Genomic DNA, 20,101 nt, shown 5'->3' with positions numbered 1-20,101 from the left:
GATGGCTTCTCCAAAAGTAATGCCTCCTATTTTATAATCGTGGCCCATGACATCAGAGGTGAATGTTGGTGGAACGGCAGCGAAGGGTGAAGGGTGAACCTTCCCACCAATATTCAATTACATTTTGATGCTGTGCCACAGATAGCAGCAGAGGGGCAGTCTGACAAAGTGTCATCCAACATAGAAGTGCACACAAAGCAAAGGTGTGGAACTGGACTCCTTAATGCAGAAAAAATGGCACCTACTGACACTCACTGACATTTGCTGAATGTTTATGGAGACCAAACAGTGGATGTGAGCACAGTGAGGCAGTGGGTGGTGCATTTCAGCAGTGGTGACAGTGACGTGAAAGAAAGCCACATTCTGGATGGCCATGCACAACTGTCACACCACAAAACAAAGAGCATCTCTATCAGCTCATCCACATGAATTGGCTAATGGCAGTGACTACGCTGAAAAAGAGTGTTTTGTAGCTGATAATATGCTCTATCAAACAGTGTTATTATGTTCTTTGTATCTGTTGTAGTTTCCATGGAAATAAATAGGAGGCATTGCTTTCAGAGCAACCTATGTAGGACTCAGACATACGTGAAGTGAGCAGCAAAGTTCTGGAAATACTGCTGCCCCATATGGTCTTCTGTTCTACAAATCTCATGTACTCACCAGAGTCAGGGCTACACTGACCACTTTTATCAAGTCAAAGTGAACAAACAAGCTAAAATCCCTCTTTGCATTAACATGTCATTAAGTCAGCATGTTCTGCAACACATTCTGCTTTTTCTTTACAGAATGAACCCACTCTGAACTGCACCATATTATCATAAAAGTCAGATCTAACCAACAACATTGATGTTAAGCACTGCTTCATTCATATAGAAAGTTCTCAATTTGCTGATTCACTCAAGCATTGGGGAAAGGAAGAAAAAAGATGATGTATGTAATGAGGAAGACACTAGTTCCCTGTGCAGGGATACTGGGGCAGTGCTGCATTAAGTCAGAGAGCATAAACACTTGCAGGGCAGCTGGCTTGCAAAAACACCCACGTCTTTTGCACTGCACTTCCCAGGACTCTACTGCCAGACACAGGGTCATTCTCATAGGAGCAAACCTCAAGCTTCCACATCGTCTTCAGTTTCTCAGCTAGTGAGAGGGAGATAATAAATTCAACCCTGCTAGTAAGTGTTGTCAAATGTAGCATGCAATTGCTATACACAACCAATTCCACCTACACATGCTTAGACTTGGCACTGAGCAGGAGGTAAAAAACCACAATGGATCCCTGATAACAGTAAACAACTGCACAAACAGTCCTCAATTCTAGGAAGAAAGTGCTTGAGACACAGAGCCTGCTCTACATGGAGCTGAATCTGTCCAGGTGCATGTCTGGAAGATATGAGAGCAGTACGCCATTTTTTCCCCTGTAAGAAGTTATACTGATTAGACTCTATAATAATCAAAAACCTACGGCAGTCTTCTTACGCTAACTCTGGTCTTCCTGGATTGTATAAAGTGAAAATCTTTAAAGCAAGGAAGCTTTTTTTCATTATTTTTTTTTTCTGAGGGATTTTGGTTGATTTTAAAATATCAATAAAAGGAAATATAAACGATCACAGAAACCTGAATAAATTTTTACTTATATTTGTTTTAAACTTGATCTAGCTTTACTGCATTCACGAAGGCCAACTCTCATTTACAGTAAAATCATGAAGTAAAAACAGGCCCCTGTGGGCAACAGTACACTGCTCTATTAAAGGAAATGCTATTGTTACAATTTCAAAAATGCACTTTGTGTGACAGTGAGATACTAGCAAAGCACTTGCTTTGTGTAGGTAATATTAGTATCATCACTAGTATACATCAAAGTGCTGAAAGAAGAGTTTGTTAGTTCATATTTCAGGAACAAGTATTTTGATTATACTCAAACATTAGATGATAAATTATCAAGTTCAGCAAGATTTTGGCAGTTTCCATATCACCACATGTTCAATTAGGTGATCCAATCTATTTTAACTAGTACATCTGAAATCTGTCCTTTAACTAAAAAAAAACCCACCCACGTATAATTTGTATAAACATAATTCACTGCATTCAATTCACAAAGCTGTACATCTTAGGAGTAATATGGGATTATATCACTACATACATATTCTTTGATATTTAGCTCCCATTCATTGTTTACTTTAGTGGCAGCTTAATGATGCCTATATGATGATAATCCTTGTAAAATAACCCAATGGTCATCTATTCCAGAGCATAACAACAGATTTTATGAATATTTTAAGATCACCTGTCTGCTTGCTGACTTGCTTTCTCACAGCCAAGAGTATGTGCAAGCAGATGATTGCCTATGAATTGTTTGCAAACCTGATTACTTCCACATACTTCATTCTCATTGTGGTTTTCAGTCATTCTTTTTATGGAACAAATATTTTCCTCAAGCTGACAGGATACACTTCCTTGACACAAAAGAGGTAACAGCGAAAATTACATACTGTATGTCAACATCTGCTGCAATGAGACACTGAGACGAAAATCAGTATTTACAAATACTGGATTCCAGAGTTGGTTATGCTGCACTTTCTCCATATCAGTCTTTGGTCAAGAATCTAACAAATATAACACGATCACAAATTTTTAAGTTATCCTCATGGACAGATTTTCATAATACAAGGAAACAGAACTGCAAAATCTCTGTGAGCTCATATTAAAGGTTTTCTAATAGCATGTCTGTTTCTAGAGGCTTTATGTGAACTAATTATAGCGAGAAAGCCCAAGACATGGTATACAGAAACATCCAATGACATTAATGGTTTATAATCACAAACAGTAACTTCAAAGTTCCGGGGAAACACTTTAATACTTCATTGTAGCTGAAATATATTCTTCGTAACTGACTGAATCAAATTATCTAAAGTTTGTCTCAGTCCAATGCAGCTTTTAGACTAGAGGAGTTCTACCTTCCTGTGCTTGTAGTTTCCAGCACATGAACTAGTGGGACTAGTAGCACAGCAACCTTTGCCTCCCAGTGCCCATTCTTCCACATCATCTCTACCCAAGTAGTAAGAAGAAAATAAAAACAGATGCACGTTTACAGATGGATCATCTGGGATAGGCTCTGATACAAATCCAAAATGAGGTTCAAACATGCCTCTTAATCAGTAGCAGGACACCTTAATCACTGCACTATCGCATCACTGGGAGAGGCTTATCACATTATTGAAACTGTTTTTCAATTCTGGCAGCAGGCACCTTAAAATAGATGTGCAGCCAGATATCACTATTTTAAAAGCAATAACCAGGTGAATGAGCAGAGGTGTTAATTTCTTCCCTCAGCCTTATTTACACATTTGAATGACCTCACAGGTGAAAGATAGAGAATGTGCAGATAATGCAAAAATTTTCATTTGCATTGCACAGCACATTCTACTTGTAGCAAATCAGAAGGGCTGAGTACAGTAATTGCAGAAATGAAAAATCACCAAATAAATTTGTTGAATCATAGTCTTATTGCTTATTCCAACTTCAATGCAAGTTAAGCTCTACTAACATACGCTCAGCAAGCAAGCAAAGCCATTCTTGAGTAGCATAAAGTGAGTGGTATGAATAGACCTGATGAATGAAACATTGACTAAAAAAGACAAGTATGTTGTAATAACTGATCAAAACCTGAAAAACACCAATAGTTGAGATCTTATTACAAATACTCAGCTACTACCCTTACAGAGCCTACAGATATCAAGAGTAACAGACTTCTATAAAGCACAGAGGCGTGCATCTGTTGGTGGTTGCTTCAGAAGGCTGTGATATGCTGACCACATCTAGACATGGTATTTTTGCATGGTACTAGTTAAGCAATAGTGCAGAGACAAGACATTAAGCAAGGTATCAGTTCACTGAAAAACTGCCCTGTGGGAAATAGACCTTGCCAATGGAAATATATATATATTTTTAAACACCAGCAAAGGCTCCTCACCTTTCTGGTAAATCTCACTGATGGCTGCAGCTGTTAAAGACTTAATGGGCTGGAGGCACTCTGGTAGGTAACATATTTTAAAATCTATACAAAATTAGAAAAGTATAACTCTAAGGGTTTATGATTTAAATATAAAGGCACTTTTTGGCAGTCAAGTGTGTATATATTTGCCGCCTGAGGACAGGAAGTTAGCTAAAAGAATAAGTGAAAGAGTATAACCTTTACTATTATGAATGGACTGAAGTAATTAAAAATATATATTTGAGTGCTAAGAAACTGAACACGAATAGGTCTCCAAGGGGTGGGTTCTCTGTAAAATAATTCTTCTCATGTGCATGTTTTATTGATTTGATCTACTACTTTAAGGCAGTTCAAAACACCAAGTAAGAGTAAGCACTCAGGAAATAACGAAGCAGTTGCACCCATACTGGTAAAATATCTGCAGTAATTGCCTACCTCTGATTTTTTTTTTTTTTTAACATTAATTTCATAATAGTAAGGCTGGTATGTTCTTTAAATAATTATTTGATGAGGAGGTGCAAATAATATTATCAATACAAATTAATGCTTTAAAAAGATCATAGTTTTCCAACAAACATTTTCAGAAAGATATAACTGCACAATAAATGTAATTGAAAGGATGTGGTGTCTTGACGTACTCAGCAGTATAAAAACCATCTCTTTAAGAACAGTAACACTGTTCAAGCTTCATCTGAAGATTGACATTGCTGCTTTGAATAGAAGAGTATTTGTTATCTGTGTCCTAGAAACCCAGATTGTCTATTTGCCACACGTGTACAGGATGCACAACAGGCTGTTTTGTAATAGGTGTAGACACAAAGCCGGGCCTGAACCACCACATTGCAATTGTAGTATTTATCTTTGCAGTTCTCATCTGTAGGAAAAAAAAAAAGGAAGAGAGAATAAACTGAAGAAAATAACAGCAGAAAAAAAATTAACCAACACCCTTTCCTTTACGATGTAAGATTCCTTTGACCTATATTTAAACGTTCATTGTCAAATTAAAATAGGCTACCTACACAAACAACTAGTTAGGTGATTAAAGTTTTTCCACATTTGATCAAGACTTGGATGAAGCGTAACTATCCTCATATATACTTAAAAATTTGGCTTAAATAAAGATGATTGGAAAGTTTCTAGTTTTTTCTGCATAGGTACCTCTCCATTTTTAGATTCCTAGGTACTAAACTCCTGTGGCAGTGCACAGATGGCCACAGAACCTGCAAATTTTCAAGTAATAGCAAGTTTAAATAAACCATTGCTGAGTAAACCACCACCCTCATTGCAAATATTGAGATTGGTTGAAAATAACCAGATAAAAACAAAACCAAAAACAATCAAACAAACAAAACAATTGGTGTTCTTAACATTCCCCATTACTTCCTAATTACTTCGATGTAGTCTGCTCACATTTTCAAGTTTTCCTTCACAATCAACATGGTTAGTTGGAAACAGATTTTAAGTGACAGCTAATATTTTCATACAATTAAGTGATTATTGAAACTGAGGAGTTAAGAAAAAGACCAAATGACAAAATGCTAATATTGTTTATAAAAATGATCCATTCTGTACAAGTCTGTTTTAAATAGAGAAGAAACAACAACAGTAGTACAATAGTATTGTACAACTGTATAATACCTGTATACCAGTTTTTAAAGTAATTAACTTATGTTAAAGAATAATTCTCATTATTAGAACAATTGTTGAAGAACACAAGTTCAAACTATTTCTGAATGCTTGCATTTTCCTTTCTCTAGCATTCTCATCACTGTTAAAGTCAAATCTGTAGGAGAAGAATGACTAATTTTAATGCCTGATAAACCTGATGTGTGTATTTACTATGTAGAAAATAAAATGACTTAATTGCCCATAATGTCTTCAAAATCTTGAGGAAAAAGTGCTCAAGCCACACTGGAAGCTTAGAAACAAGAAAAACAGTGTTTTCTATTTATGTTCTTATATTAAATGTTATTGTTTATTATATTTATTGCTTATTATAGAACCTATTACCAAACACAGTATATGATATGATACCTGATCTTTTTTTTTTTTCAAGACTCCGCAAAGTGAAACAATTAAGAATGCAAGGAGGTTGCATAAAAACACCTGTTTGTGCCATTTCCACAGAAGCGTATTTCTCACTCTTGACAACTTTAAAAGAAAGCCAATTTTTAAGTACTTCAAAAGAAAAAAGAATTTTTAATCAGAAATGAAAACAAAAACCTTCTTTAACCACAGAAAAGAGCCAGAGTTTGTGTAAGAACAAAACTCTGTACTCGAGAAAGAAAAACTCTACCTCTGCAAGATCGTTAAATATTGTCTCCACTAGATGGAGTCCCATGGTTAAAACACAAAGTTCCTCTACTTTACCTATTTCAGGGATACAGTCTTGTGTGTTACATGGTTCTTTTTCTTCAGGTTTAAGTTGTGGATCACAGTGAGTACTGGTTGTCATGTCATCTGATAGACATCGTACCTCTCGAACTCTAAATCCTCCTTCACAGGATTTGGAACACTGCAACAAAAAACGACGTTCAAGAAGACTGTAAGAGATTTGCTAATATAGTGACAAAAACGGGAGCCTGAAAGACAGATCCATGTAAATCACTGTAGCCTTTTATCAACTTCTCCACTTCTGTAGTGTTTTTGTTTCTAATTATAAAGTCCTTAACTTAGATGTGCAATTTCCTTTAAAATTCAAATACATTCCTGTCTATAGGGGGCAACTGAACAAATAACTGTGCTAGACTCTGCAAATGAAAGCATGCAAGAATGTTTCCCTCTCTGAATTAGTTAGCTTCCTGCTTCTCTAATTAGACTTATTCTCCTCTGCTTATTTATGTATATATATATATATATATATCTCCCAAATCTACTCTTTCCACAGTGTTCATGTTCCTTACTTCAAGAACTTCCTGTACTGAACTACTTGACTGCACTGGCCTTCACTGCCCTTTTGCCTCCACTTATATACAATAAGGAATCATTTTAATTGCTGTTTGTCTAGTGCTTGCTTGTTTTCCAATTCTTTCAGCACAGTGATTTACTAAGCATTATAAGTTTCTTTTAATTTCTAAAGAAAATATTTCTGTGTTCCTTCAAAATCAGTTTCAAAGCCAAAGACTTTCGTAATTCCTAGTCCTGGTATTTCCAAAGTCAATTATTACACAAATTATCATTGAAGCAAATCCCCTGTTGACTTTAAGAATTTTGTCTGAGTGAGGTCTTTCAGTTTTGGCTCACTGTCCAGTAAGACCTAAATGCTCACAAGCTTAATTAAGCCTGGGTCATTTATAATTATTGAAACTTTAATACCCCCAAAGTAGACAGAATCTTTTCTGACTTTTTTGGCATAGATTTTTTTTCCCTAACATTGCAAAAACAACTTATCACTAACATAAAATCAGGTATTGTAGTAAACTGAAATATTCCCAATAATAGAGTCTTAAATGGTTCTTTGATCTTGTCATACAGCTCTTCTGCAAGAATAAAAGAATATATTCAGTTTTTTTTATAATTACTCATTACATGCCTATATAGAATATTGTAATTATCCTACATTGAACAACAACAGCAAAAAAAAAAAAAAAAACAACCCAACTTCTTGTAGAGATCTTAAAGTACTTAAAATGGAACCAAGATAGAATTTAGATGCTACGTACAATGTACTATACATAAAACCTAACATTCTGCATTAGCCTGCCATTAAACCTCCATGACTGAAGAGGTCATGTCATTTATTCTGGATCAGATAAAATGTCTCCTGAAGATATGAACTGGAAAGTTCCAAAACCTCATACAGGAGGCTCTGAAACACCTATTCTGATCACAACTAATCCCCTAATCCTTTGTCTTCAGGTTTAACAGTAAGAAATACTATTATCTAAAAAGTATGTGGTATCAGAAGGACAACAGAAAAATGCTTGGAGTATGATCTTGGAAACCCTCAGCTACCATATGCTTTTGTACAATAAGGAGGTGGTCACAAAGGCTTAAACCTTTAATGACTTTAAGATACTTCTTAGGAATAGGGACATAAACAGTGACCAGCGATCTCTAAGCTCCTATCAGTTTCTTAGTTTTAACAGCTTCTTTCTTCCATGCCTGTGAAAGAGAGCATATATTTTCACTTTCTGAAAGAATTTATCTGCTGTGTGCTGTGGATGCACGTCTGGATCTCTTGTGGCTACATACTTGTAGGGTTATATTTGAAAATGAGTTTGCTAGTTAAAGTTATGTAACCTAAACTAACAGTAAAGAATTAAAATAGTTTACAGCAACATCAGAAGAGATACTTAAATCTACATGTCTTTACTATGAGATTAATTTGGATCTTTACTTTCAAATAAACGCCTATACACATCTGCAAAATAAGGAAGAAAGATTAGGATTCCCTTCATCAGATTTAATTTGTTAAAATCATTCTACATTCTTTCTTCTGAAAAGAGCTAGGACAGCACTCATTTACTGAAAGTGAGGAAAAAAAGATAATTTTGTTTCACTTGGATGAAGAATTTTCCCAAGGTTCCTGACTATTGGAACTCAAACTGAAGCATAAGCTCCACTGAATAATGAGTAGTATGCTTTCTTTTTAGTATCATCGCTATGCAAGATTAAGCCTTATTTAATGATTAATTAACAAATGCTGTTAACAAAAAGATATCTCAAACAAAACAAGCCATAGAAAAGCATGGCAGACTTACTGTGCTCCATTCTGTATGGAACCACTTCGATCCACAGGGTTTGAGGTAGCAGGATTGCTGGCTGGGAGGCCTTTCCAAATACGAGCATTCATAGGGGTTCAAAACATCAAAATTGCCTTCAGTTTTCCTAACACAAATGACTTCTCTCTGTTGAGTTCCACCACCACATTCAGTAGAGCACTGTATCAGAGAACAAAAAAGGAGTGGGATTTCTTATTCTACTATGTCCTTCAACTTGTTTCTGAAGTAATGTATTTGTCCACATCACCTGTTCCTTAAATAAAATACACACACATACACACTCATGAACTTGTACTTAAAATTAATATTCATCAGGAAAACTTATAAAGCATTGCTTACTCCCTATTTTTGATTACGTATTTAGTCACCATCAACCAAAACTCATCACCTTCTTTTAATAGGTTCTTTCCTCAGTAAAATTAATTTAACTATACCCTTCCTTCAATTTCTGGTATATGTATGACTTAAGGAGGAAGGAAATGGGTAAAGTATTTCATAAGCACCTACCATAGGGATTTTTTCCCTCAGACCTAAAATAGTAACCCAGATAACCCTTGGGTTGTTATTGTTTGTATGTAGCACTGACATAGTACCCAGTGGTCACAATTAGGAACTAGTCACAGGAAAATGCTACAGGACATAGTAATGACTTAATTCATCAAGTGAAAATGGACTGCAAGTTCTGGGTATTATGTATTTAACTTTAAATCTTAAAAATGGTTACAGTGGCTAGAACTATTTGTATTTATTCCAAGTGCTACAAAAGACTGAAAATGTGTATCTAATTATTGTTGAGAAGAATAAGAGAGATGACTACAAGTGTGCTTTATGGAGAGGCGTAGAAGTTTCATTTTATCCATAGCTACAAACAGAAATAGACTTGAATTTTTCTAATAAAAAGAGAAGCATAACTTAGTTTCTTCATAAACAGTGTTACTGCTTCTGGCTGAAGCAGGATTGCATGCACTGAACCTTTCTTTGAGGTTCCAAAGTTAGAGCACTGTTCTGGAGCTTTACACACCCCCACATTTTGTGGCTTTAAGAAAATGCCTTGATTGCCACAGTGTGCTTTTCATGTTGGCAAGTATCTATGTGTTGCAGTGTTGGTTCCAGTTCTGAAAAGCAAATTTAGCTCACGTGGACTCGCACTGCTCATTTAAAGGTTAAATACACAAATAATACCACTCCTGGCACTTTAAAAATGTTTTCAAAGAAGATGATTACAGCAATGTATGGGTTTCTATACTGTGTAAAAGGATATGATTTTCAAAGGCTTATTCTAGACGTAAACAATTAAATGTTATTTTTATTTGTTTATATTTTGAGTGGAATTTGTGATACTGCCCCGAACACGAGATGAATGAAAATGAATGCACCTAAATAAATACTGTACAAAGTAATACAATATACTTTCTTTTAACAATGAACACCTCCGTCACTGCTCTCTTTTAACGGTTCTTCCAACAGACAATGCCTTAAAATTCCCGGCTCTAACGGAGCACAACGCAGAATGTCATCCACCAGTGCTCCCTGCTCTGGTCTACTGACTGTCTGCTTTCATTATGGTATTTAAAGTCAGGATTTGGCTGGTAGAACAGATGTTGTCAGACACTTCTTTCACATACTATATAGCAAATACTTTGCTCCATTGGTATGCATCAAACATAACTCCATCTCATACAAGCAAAGAAGATGAACTGGACTTAAGAGAACAGGAAATTGTAAAGGAAAGAAACTTCCTTATTCAGACCAGAATGGAGAGAACTAGGATGATCGTACTGTACACTTCTTTCAGTGATAACAAGAATGAGTACAAAGTTCCTATTCACCTGCATGGAGCAGTCTAAGTAACAAGGCTCAGATTTTATGTTATTAAAACTGCATGTTTTAAATCTGAAGTTATTATTTGTGTTGTCGAACAGTAATAATTATCACTTACACTTGGAAGCATATTCATGTAAATGTCCATCTCAGCTGTACCAGTTTAATTTCCAACTCCTTACCAACTGGACTCTGAAATGCAGTGAGTGAACAGCATAGCCAAGAGACTTTTCCCTAACAACCTGAAGAAATGCAGGTGCCAGCCATCATGTAGCTCACAGAGCCTATACAAATGGACGTCAATGTCTGGGCACCAGCTGACTGCTTCTGAAATTCCTTTGATTCTGACAGCAGAAATGTTTAGGAAGAATGAGGAAGAACATTGATGTGTAGCTCAAGGAAACTATTTGTCTTGAAAAAGGAATGTCACAATACTGGCCACTAACCAGATTTTGTTCTTTTCATCTATCATAACAAGCTTCAGCACAACAAAACAGAAGCCAGCGTTTGGTTTTAGTCACTGCTGCTGTCTTATTTTGCATCTTTTGGCTATTGCCTCTACCCATTCCATAGATATACATTACATGATTACAAAGGATCTTAATTAATACCTTTCTGATATCTCTTTTTATAAAAACAATGGGTCAGTAGAAGAGAAATAAAAATTAAGGTAAGGAGGAAAAGAAGACAGCTTTATTTTCATCAAAGTAAAAAAAAAAATAATAAAAAAAGCAGGTGAAGAAAAGCAGTGACCATTACTTCAGTAAAATACAGAAAAAAAGGTATCCAAACATTCCACAGAGACGTAGACATGGCACACATCTTCCTTGAGTGGGAAAAAAAAAAGATTAAAATGCCCACAGCAAACACATAGATGTGTTAAATGTAAAGCTTACCTGTGACCAGCTCCCAGCAAACCACTCCACTTTACCAGCACAGGGCCCATTATTACAGGGAGTTGTTTCAGAGGGTCTGTTATTGCCACAGCCTTCCAGAGGCAAACTGCTGACATGATTGGTCATACAAACCACGGAACGTGTGCGGATCCCATCACCGCATTCTGCAGAACACTGAGGAGCAGAAGACATAACAAGTGCTCACTAGTTCATCCTCCAGAGAGCAATGAAATGAGAAGGAAAAGAAATGAATGCAACATCGATTATTTTTACTTATAATTCAGTTATAGTAAATCATGTTACAGTTTTATACCTTTGAATACAGGACAGCTAGTATCTGTCCGTTATAATCACTAATGAAAGAACTTGAAAAAAAAAGATTTCTTGTAGCTTTTAAAAAGCGTTCTTAGTTTTCCTTCCATCTTCCTGTCTGTTAATATTTTCAATTTTAATTTCACAGACATTTTTCCTATCAATTAATGCATCTGAAAAGTGACAATTTCAACAAGCAGCTTTTCAGGAAGCCGTTTCATGAGCTTCTCCTCTGACCATTCACGCTGTCAGCCTGGAGAACTCTTACACTGATAAAAAAGTATGAGGTGAGGAAGACTCTGAGGGCTGCTGGCAGCACGTGCTGTTGACATTGGGAGACAAATGACAGCATTGCCCATCCTGGAACTTTTCCATATTGCTGGTTGATAGAGCACAGTAGAGCACAAAATGTAAACTTCTGTGACAAGTAGTTTCCAAAGACTCAGGTAAGCCCTCTGCAAATAATTTTAACGGTCACTAGTTATTACCCATCATGTTTCAATTTTAAGTTATCAAGTATAGTTTTAGCAGAAGAGCTGACCATAAAGTTAAAATTCAGTGTTGCTTACTGATGATAATGACATCCCAATAACTAATATTCACCATTCTCAGATTTTCACTGCTATATTTTGATAGCTAAGAAAGTAATTCAACTTTTTACAAGTACTTTTTAAATAATATACAATTCTGGAATAACTAGAAATTCAGAATTTAAAGATACTCTCATGTACTCCACTGGAGTAGGAAAAAACTGCTCACAGTTTGGAATGACTTCTTCCTGCATCTGCAAGATCAAATAACTGAGCATCTCTTAAACGATTCCTGTAAGTAACATAATGAACCTTATATTTTTTGTTGTGGTGCACAACAACAATTTCCATTTTCATACAGAGTAAAATAGACTCAGTTCCTCAGCAAACCAAATTTGATGACTGAGGAGGTCTTTTCAAGGTAAACTGACAGTGTTTTGGAAATACTGGGATGATGTACATTGTGCTAGCACTGAGCATTTTCTCCTCTATGTAAACTAAACCTAAACTAAACTCATTTCAAAATGTTCCACTCCTAGGTAAACCGATTAACTGAGCCTCACAAATGGCTGCCTTTCAAACCCACTGTACTGAAATAAGTTTTCTGCCTGTTCATATTTTATCCCAGGGAAGTATGTTCAAATACATTATGCACAGAGAAGTGTGCATCTACTCTGCAAATCCTTTTCTTATTTCTAGAGTAATTTTCATTTGACAATCTAATTGGCTTTCCTGCTTTGCAAACAAAACAGAGCTGAGAATAAGTTTAGTCAATAAATTAATCCAGAAAATCTCCACAGTATTGTGTTTTAAATGATTATGTATTAACTAGGCTTACATATCAAAGGAAATACCAAATGGGAAGGCACTGGATTGTCCCACCCTCAGCCATAGGATTTTTCTACAGATTAGCTACCCTCAGAGGATTTATACAGCAAACTTAAACCTGAATGTTTCGGAGTTCAGGTTTCCACATCCCCTCCTGCTCCCCCCCCCCCACTCTTTTTTTCCTTCCTTCCAATAAAAATCTTCCCAGTGAAAGCCATAATTTCCAAAGTTCAAGGAATTTAGTAGGGAGTGTTTGGATAATAAATCCTCTCCCTTTGGCTTTTGCAATTGACACACCCACTACTTTCAATTTTGTGCCATTGATTTGTCACATTAATACATATTGACTGCCATAGCCTAACAGCGTATGGCATGTTTTGTTACAAAACCTGAAAAGAACTTTCATGATCTGCAACTTCTCTTTTCTGATCCTGTTAGTAAAGATATTTTGTTTCACTTTTTTGTTTTAATTGGCAGAAATCCCTTCAGAAATGTTAGTCTGTGGAACACCCTCCCTAATTTTAAGGAGTCTGTCATTTCCTGTCTTCCTGGTGTCCTTCCTTCATTAATTCAGTTTTAGAAACTTTCCATTCCCGTTAACAAAAAAAAAAATTTTTTTTTTAGCTTGGCCAGCCATTTCAATACCAGCATCAAGAAATTCATCGAAATCTTCTCTGTATTTCTAACAGTATTAATCAGTTCACAAGATATTTCATCTTGCTATGAAGTCTTCTAAAAAAAAAAAAAAAAAGAATTAAAAAGATATCAATGTTCTGACAGCTGCCAGAAAAGAATTTTAACATCAGCCCAAGAACACGAGGCTAGTTCCTGCAAACTTGAAAAACTGTAAGTGGAAGCCTGAAATTTTGTCCCATCCACAGGGAACAGCCAAGCAAGTAAAAGCTTTGAAATTATGCCTGTTCCCTTTCACTAATGCACGAGTACTACACACTGCCCTCAACTGGGGGCATTATTCTACCAATGTTACAGTACTGCAAAAAATGAAATTGAAGACCTATTTTTGAAACATCTTAGCATTATTTGCCTTCTGAAAAGACCAGTATCATTATCCTTTCAGATAACAGATTTTAGAGGGATTTTGCAAGCTTTGGTTTGTCAGTACAAAACTAAGAACCATGATTTCAGAAGCTCACTTCCAGCCACAATTCCAAGACATGAGACTCAAAGAACATTAACACTGTTGAGATCAGTCTTGATTTCTTAAAAAAAAAAAAAAAAAAAAAGAGGGGTTGTGTCTGAAGTATCCTTATGTATTGCCAAACTTTAAGATACTGTTACTTAAATGATTTCCCTTCAGAGTGCATCAACGTATATAGTAGACGCTGCATCAGAAGTGAGACTGGTCCTACATTTAGTCCAGCAGACTATCCTTCCAAGGAAACAAAAGTTTAGAAAGTTTAGAAATAAGCTTAAACACTTCAGCCGGATCATGATTGCTTCTACATGTGCACTGCTACTTTCCTTGTGAGTGGCTGCTAACACTGTTGCTACTTATGTATTACCGAAGACCTCTGAAGTATTCCAGCTCAGAATAAATAGCACTGGCCTTTGAAGTGGTGAAGATGTCTCAGGGCACCAGTAAGCCTGATTGGCCCTGACAAGCCTTGTCCAGGGTCTCCACCTACGCCCCCTGCTCATGGGCCCAGGGGATCTCAATGAGCTCTATTCCAATGTGCCTGTCCTCAGCCACAGCTTTGCCATGGGCTTCACTGATGCTTCACCCTTGGCCTTGCTTCCCAGCTTGGTCTTAACCCTGCCTCATCACCACGGACCCGCCTAGCAATCTCTGGGCTTTGTCTGACACTGGTTACTGTCACTGGACCTAACCTGAATTAACTTCTTGGACCTGCCTCATCACCATGATCTTGTTTCTTTTGGACTCCTCTGTGCACCTGGCTGCCACCTCTCAGCCAGCCCTGGCCACCAAACTGGGATGCTGCAGGCCCTGGCTGGCAAGGCCCCTGCCATGATGATTTTTGCATCATAGAATCACAGAACCATAGAACGGCCTGGGTTGAAAAGGACCATAATGATCATCTAGTTTCAACCCCCCTGCTGTGCGCAGAGTTGCTAACCAGTGGACCAGGCTGCCCAGAGCCCTGCTTCACCACTTCACATTCCCAATTTGGACAAAGCAGAAGGCTTTTTATCGATCTATCTAAAACCCTACAGGGTGCACCTATCCAAAAAGCTAATGAGTTATAGTAAGCTATCAAAATTCAAAGTCCAGAAAGAGGTTACATATGTCAGCGCAGAGTTGAGCTTGAAGAATTAATCCTGCTGAAAAAGCTTTTGGAGTTGATTTCTACTTCTGCACTGGAGCATCAGTAAATTTAGTACTGCTGAGTATATGGGCAAACCTAACTTCCCATAGGATATAAGAAAAACAGGACATTCTTTTCAGATGTATTCAAATAAATACAGGGCTACAGGTATAGAGTGAAGAAGGCTGTCAGTTCTGGGCTGTGGATGATGACACTGATTTGCCTGAATGAGGCCAGTAGGGCAGGTAGGGGAAAATAATGGTCACTGAAGTACAAGGCTACGCTTTCCATGCATTAGATCTCCCAAAACAAGATGAAGGCTTATGTGAGGCTTTTGGCAGGTGAACAGATAGAGACCCAGTGGTAGGCACAACGGAAATAATAGAACAATAGATTTTAAAAGTATTTGACCTTGGAAATGGCAGTGCCTCCATACGTGATTTGATTTAGTAAAAAATTAGACTTTCAGAATTTGATTTCTGGGAGACATGGAAAAGTAAGTTATACAAATATTAGGAGTTAAATACTTTTAGTATTTTTGTGAACACCAGGCATGTTTGTAATTAATGTCATTGTTCTGTGATGAAATACTAGCCTGCCTTACTGTAATCCTAATCTCTGCATAATTTCCAGTATTAAGTTGCCCATCTTTCCTTTAAAACCAAAGATATGACAGCACTGTGCACTCACCAGAGCTCTCTTATCTACCTTTAAGCAAAGCAGTTTGCTTTTGGCAGTCAGAAGTAATTTAGAAAGTGTAAAGCAAATGAATTTTGTCAAAGAGAGATCAGCTGAGGAGAAGAAAAAATATTCTATGTAGGTTTTGGCCACTCTTCTATCCATGTCTCCTTCAAAACTCCCCTGGCTATGCATTTCATTTTGCAAATCATGAAGTTAGTCACAAATTTAAGCATAGAGAACTTCTGTTTTTATATGATTTCCACATGGAAAATGATATTTAGTCTCGTTCTCAGTTTACATTGAAAACAGCGATAATAAAAGATAACCAGACACTTGCACAAGCTCCATAGTGGCATTTTTGCCTTTATCTTTTCAGGTTCTAGGAGATTTTACTCAAGCTATACAGATTTTAATAAAAAACTGGCAAAGAAGAGTGTGAGCCACAACACACTTTGGTGGTTCCACCTTTGACCAGTCAACACACCCACCTGCACCTGTTAGGTAACGCTGTAGGTTTGTGAGGAATAAAGCACTAATTTTTACAAAGCACACTGTAATTCTCTAATGAAAGACACTACAGAAACGTTCTGTAGTATACTGGAAGCATTGCAGTTACTCCTTCTAAAAAACTGAAACCCAGAGCACGTTTGATCATTCTGGATTTTGATTGGTGGTGAGTAACATCTTTTCTTTCTCCTTATAGTTTATTTTGGCCTCAGAATCTCATTAACATTTAAGAATTGTCTATATTTTGGCTTTTTTTTTCCCTAAGAATGCTGTAAATCTAAAATGAGAAACAAATGAACAGAGGAGATAGCAATGAGGAATTAATAAAAATGCGAGAACCCTGCAGATAGTTGGCAGAAAACATTGATGAATCTCCCACTGCTGTAAATCAGAAGAATGCAGTTTCCTGCTTTTGACCCATAGGAGAAGTAATCTTTCCAGAAATTAGAGCTGTCAAACAATCAGTCGTGAAATGTTTGCAACAATCTCATCTACTCCCATCAATCTGGTTTTGTTGCTGAGTTCAGTAAGGTTCACTGGCATTACTCTGCTGATTAAAGCATGCAGTTAGGTGGATCTCTGCAGTTTTAATACAGTATTCCACCCTATGAGAATTATGAGACAGGAAGCCAACTTTCCACAAATGCATTTAAGTACATCATGAAGGTTTGCCTAGATTGTCTAAATGTAAATAGAATTAAAGATAATGTAGAGGACAAAGTCATGAAGCTAACGTCAATCCTCTTCATTTATACTGAAGAGAAATAAGCGTACACATAAACGTACTACATATAGGCACATACAAAGTCAGATGAGTCTTGCTAGAGACTTTTAATCTACACTTTCTTTCCCACTAAAATTAGTAAAAAAAAAATAAATTTGTTTCAAATAGAGCCTGGGAAATATCAGTATATGGTATTTACAACTACTTCAAGGACAAATATCAGAATTTGTAATTTTCAGAAAATATGTAGGTTGCTCTGAAAGTAATGCATCCTATTTATTTCCATGGGAACTATAACCGATATAAAAAGCACACAAACACTATTTGATAGAGAAAGTTCTCAGCTACAAAACAACTCTTTTCAGCATAGTCACCCCCATTAGTTACTCATTTTTGACAGCTGCGAACAACAGCCTGCACGCCACGCTCATAAAGACTTGCACCAGTGGAGGTGCCCCACTGTCACTGTCGCTACTGCTGAAATGCACCATCCACCTCCTCACTGTGCTCACATCCACTGGTTGGTCTCCATAAACATTCATCAAGCATCAATGAATGTCAATGTTGCAGTTTTTTCTGCATGGAGGAATTCAATTCCATACCCTTGCATTATCTGCACTTCCACATCAGACACCATTTTGTCAGACAGCCCCTCTGCTGCCATCTGTCACATGGCAAACTATCACAGAATATAGGTAGGAAGGTTCAGCCTCTACTGCTTTCAGAGCAGCCCTCTCTAAACAGCTTTCAGTTATCAAATTGTGAAATTTAACAAGCCAGTAGCAAAGCGCAGTGTCATTTTTATGTTAATATACTGTTTTTCCCGATGATTCAATAATTAACCAAATCTCTACTGAAATACTCCATTCATCACAATTCTCCACAGGCAACTTTGATCTACACCTTGCTGAAAGAGAAAGGATGTACTTAACCAATCTCTGACAGGTCTCTGGAAATCTTTACTTGCTGCAAATGCACCAGTAGACATGAAGTGTTTGCAAAATAGGTTCAGGAAAGTACGGATCAGGCCTTCTCTTATGACTGTAATCAAGTTCGAGCTCAACCATTTTAAAGTTCCAACGTTCTAAAACGTCACGGGTTCTTTTACCTCTTAATTCTAGCCACGGCTGTAATGTCAAAATACAATGGGAAAGACTGTTCTGTGGTATTTCCATCTGGGCCTTGAAGTAGGCATGTAATAAATCTCACAAAGAAGGTCTGTTCTTGTGAGATTTCCACCACAGTTCTGCAGACTCAACAGGTTTGAACAAGCTTTCTTTAACCATCTGAACTTTTGGCAGCTTATCGGAACCATTTGTGGGCTGCCCATCACTGACTTGTGCTTTTTGCTGAAATGTGGCTTGGCTTAAAGTATTATTTAAAGAATTGTTTAGGGAGATTACACATACAAATCCCATACAACCAGCAACGCCCATTTCCACTCCATGACAAAATTCTCCTACTCTGTGTCTTTCAGCAGACTTATTACTCAACAAAGAGAGAAGTCTGATCCCAAAAAACAGCTGATGAAAGGCACTGTAAGAAAGCTAATGGCCAACACCCTGGCTTTGCAAAGCATTTGACTGCTCCTACACTGCACTGGCTTTCACTGGAATCACGGATATGAAATGTTTCTGAACATCCTTATTATTTATGCATGAGCCATAGAAGATTCTGCACATTCCAGTCCGAATCTATTTTTTTTTTTTTGGCTCTTGAAATGAGCTGTTTCTTCTACTCTTCTTTTTGAATCAAACTTCAAACCAATTGCTGGCAGAAGCGATGGTGAATATTGCCAGCTACAGTAGCAAGCATTTGGAAGTAATTAATTTGTTCACTTATAAAAGCTGAGAAGGTAAAAAATCCATTATTTACTCTTTGACCCTAACACATTTGCCATAAGAAAAAGCTTTGGCTTTTTCCACATTACCTGCTTCACTTCTATGTCTCATTTAATACATACAAATAAGCATAATAACATTCTGCAGTCCCAGCCTTCAGCTACAAAAAGTACTTCTAATACTGCAGCATACAAAATGTCAGTGTAGGATAACAAACAAAATCTGGATTCTAGAAACTTCATTGGACTGTGTGTGCATTATGTGGTAGAACTGTATTAGCTGATGATAGTAGCTGAAAATATTTTCCCTCCTCTCCCCCATAAGTCGTTTACCCAACAGCAAAATCTTTTCCATTTCCACTAATATCTGTAATTCAGTGGATACCTTTCTACCATTGCTATGCAAGAATGTACACTGAGTGAGTAACAATTGGGAAAAAAAAGTTCAAATTATAACTGCAAATACTTAGTAACATATTAGCATTTTTTTTTCCTTTATAAAATCTATTTGAGTTGTCTGGAGTTTGAAAGTTCTGCAGGTCTCTCATTTTAGCAAAACTTGATTGGTCTTTTTAACATTATGTGACATACCACGTACTGTTCTCATCTGTGAAGTTTCTCACCCTTCTCTACATCTGAAAGGTGATGCAAATCTCTTGAGTGCCCAAATTCACACATAATCCTAGTTTCCAGAGATACTACCAAAATGATACAAATAATGAATCTGTGAAGTTAAGAAATCTTTCTGTTTCTATGATAACTGAAATTATTTGTCTGCCTAAACAACCAGTCAAAAAAAAGGGAGATATAATCAGGATTTCATAGAGAATGAAAACTCAACTTGTGGATAGATAAAATTTGATATGTAATCAGCTACGAGAGGGACCAAAACACCAATTTTGTCTTAGCCTAAGTTCATCAGCCGTTTAATGAAAGCATATGAGTACCAACATTGAACG

The 20,101-nt window shown here is 36.8% G+C and overlaps 1 protein-coding gene across 5 annotated transcripts in view; it reads right to left on the bottom strand.

Moving 5' to 3' along the window:
• Window positions 1,490-20,101, bottom strand: part of THSD4 (thrombospondin type 1 domain containing 4) — a 296,831-nt gene continuing 278,219 nt past the window's right edge. For all 5 annotated transcript variants that reach the window (XM_021407464.1, XM_021407463.1, XM_021407462.1 and 2 more), the window contains 4 exons: window positions 11,436-11,609; window positions 8,698-8,877; window positions 6,365-6,509; window positions 1,490-4,868 (listed from right to left, as the gene is read on the bottom strand). In XM_021407464.1, the coding sequence (XP_021263139.1) occupies window positions 4,726-4,868; window positions 6,365-6,509; window positions 8,698-8,877; window positions 11,436-11,609 (642 nt within the window). In that variant the 3' untranslated portion in view covers window positions 1,490-4,725. The remainder of the gene's footprint in view (window positions 4,869-6,364; window positions 6,510-8,697; window positions 8,878-11,435; window positions 11,610-20,101) is intronic.

Source organism: Numida meleagris, chromosome 9 (genome assembly GCF_002078875.1).
Source record: "Numida meleagris isolate 19003 breed g44 Domestic line chromosome 9, NumMel1.0, whole genome shotgun sequence".
In the NCBI taxonomy this organism is placed as follows: domain Eukaryota; kingdom Metazoa; phylum Chordata; class Aves; order Galliformes; family Numididae; genus Numida; species Numida meleagris.
Note: the sequence above shows the minus strand (reverse complement) of the source record. Positions and strands in the feature narration are given on the sequence as shown.